The following is a 1,712-nucleotide window of genomic DNA, read 5'->3' on the forward strand; positions in this document are numbered from 1 at the left end:
TTGATTTTTGTCTAACTTTTGGGGTGCATGTATTGAGCTAAAGCCGTGTATATCTGGAGAGACTGCATGTGCCATGCAGCTTTCAAAATGGCTGCCACTTGTGTGGCTCAGCAGACTGAAAGGGTGGAGTTCTGTGTTAATCCTCTCATGGCTGTAGCTAGTGGCTGAGCACCCTAGCTTATGCCTGAAGCAGTAAATGAGCTGCTGGGCTTGTGATATAGAAAAAAACAGTTTATTTTCAGGAACTTCTATAAAGAACTACTAACTGTAAAGAACTAAGTCTTGCTCCTGCTCTTGCAAGGACCTGGGACCTAAGTTTGTGTGACATCGAGTAAACCCTCTTGGGAACATAGAGTGTTTGGTAATCGTGGCATCCCAGGGAGACAGTCTAGGGGAGGCAGCAAGCAGCAGGAATGTCCTGCCACACTAGAAAGTTCCTAAGAAGTACCACACTTCCCAGGCACTCTGTTTTTAGGAGTGCTTATTCTGGCACTCAGTCGGCCATGACTCTGAAAAAAAATCTTTTTTTCTACATTCTGTTTTATAAAAACAAAGTGTATGCCTTACTTTGGGACATGTTGTATAGTAGAACATATGATACTATTTTTTATAACCAGTGATTCATAGTTTTAGGGTTTATGAAAAGTCTTTTGTTCTATAATGCCAGTGAAATGACTTTGTTCTTTGGTCAAAACAGTAAGAAGAGCTAAATTATAGATTGTATTCATGTGCTAAACAACACTATTGTTTTGTTCTCTAGTTTCTGGGGTGCACAGAGAAGAACAGGACAGCCATGTTCCGAAACAGTCTCAAGATGCTTCTTACAGGCGGGAAATCAAACCGCAAAAACAGATCCAGTGGTAAGTAAATGTTGACTCCTCATGTGAATACTTATCTACATATTTGATTAAAGAAAAAAAAGTACCTTTAACTTTTTGTTGTATTAAGCTTCACTCTTGTTGTTCTTACTAACAACTGTGTACTGAATTTGTTTAATTGAAAGATGTTGATCCTACATGGTCTTCTAGATTCAAAACATCATTATAGAACATTATAACACTTATTAACTCTCTCATATTAAAAGAAGAAAAATAATTAAATTTAGAAAAAAGTACTATATAGAAGACAAGAGGACTAAACAGTAGGGATAGAGATTTTTTGGGCTGATACTGATGGCTGATTTTTAAGGAACCATATTGGCCGATACTGATTTGATTACCGATATGCGGCCTGGCAGTTTAGAGACCAGCATCTGGCTGATAAGTCTATTGAGGGGGGAGAGAAGGGGTGTGTGGGGGGCAGATCGAGGCCCCCACAGTGAGGGAGGGAGTGGGGCTGGGGCAGGGGCAGGCACTGCCCAGCTGGGGTGGGGTGGGATGTGGGGTAGGGGCAGGTGCTGCTCAGCTGGGGCATCCACTGCTACGTACACTCCGGGAGGGTATGGGTGGCCGTGTGCTTCCGGATCTGTGTGCGGGGCAAGGGTGGGCTGCTGATGTAAGCTGGGGTGGGGCCGGTGCCGGGCTCTTCCTGGTGGAGGGGCTGGACCAAGCTGCACTCGGGGCAGGCAACAGTGGCTGCACTGGGAGTGGGGGCTATGGCAAATTATGGGGTGGCCACAGCTTCCCCCCGTCCCTGGGTCCCCCCCCTTCCCGGTGCTGCCACCACCTGCCCTAAGGGTAGTCCTGGCTCAACACCCCCCCCCCCCCCCCCCC

The 1,712-nt window shown here is 46.1% G+C and overlaps 1 protein-coding gene across 6 annotated transcripts in view; it reads left to right on the forward strand.

Moving 5' to 3' along the window:
* TANC2 (tetratricopeptide repeat, ankyrin repeat and coiled-coil containing 2) overlaps positions 1-1,712 on the forward strand; it is an 848,255-nt gene that overhangs the window by 102,237 nt on the left and 744,306 nt on the right. For all 6 annotated transcript variants that reach the window (XM_019523590.1, XM_019523591.1, XM_019523592.1 and 3 more), the window contains exon 2: positions 761-860. In XM_019523590.1, coding sequence (XP_019379135.1) covers positions 794-860 — 67 coding nt within the window. In that variant the 5' untranslated portion in view covers positions 761-793. The remainder of the gene's footprint in view (positions 1-760; positions 861-1,712) is intronic.

The sequence above is a fragment of the Gavialis gangeticus genome, unplaced genomic scaffold (genome assembly GCF_001723915.1).
Source record: "Gavialis gangeticus isolate Ggan-Ray unplaced genomic scaffold, GavGan_comp1, whole genome shotgun sequence".
In the NCBI taxonomy this organism is placed as follows: domain Eukaryota; kingdom Metazoa; phylum Chordata; order Crocodylia; family Gavialidae; genus Gavialis; species Gavialis gangeticus.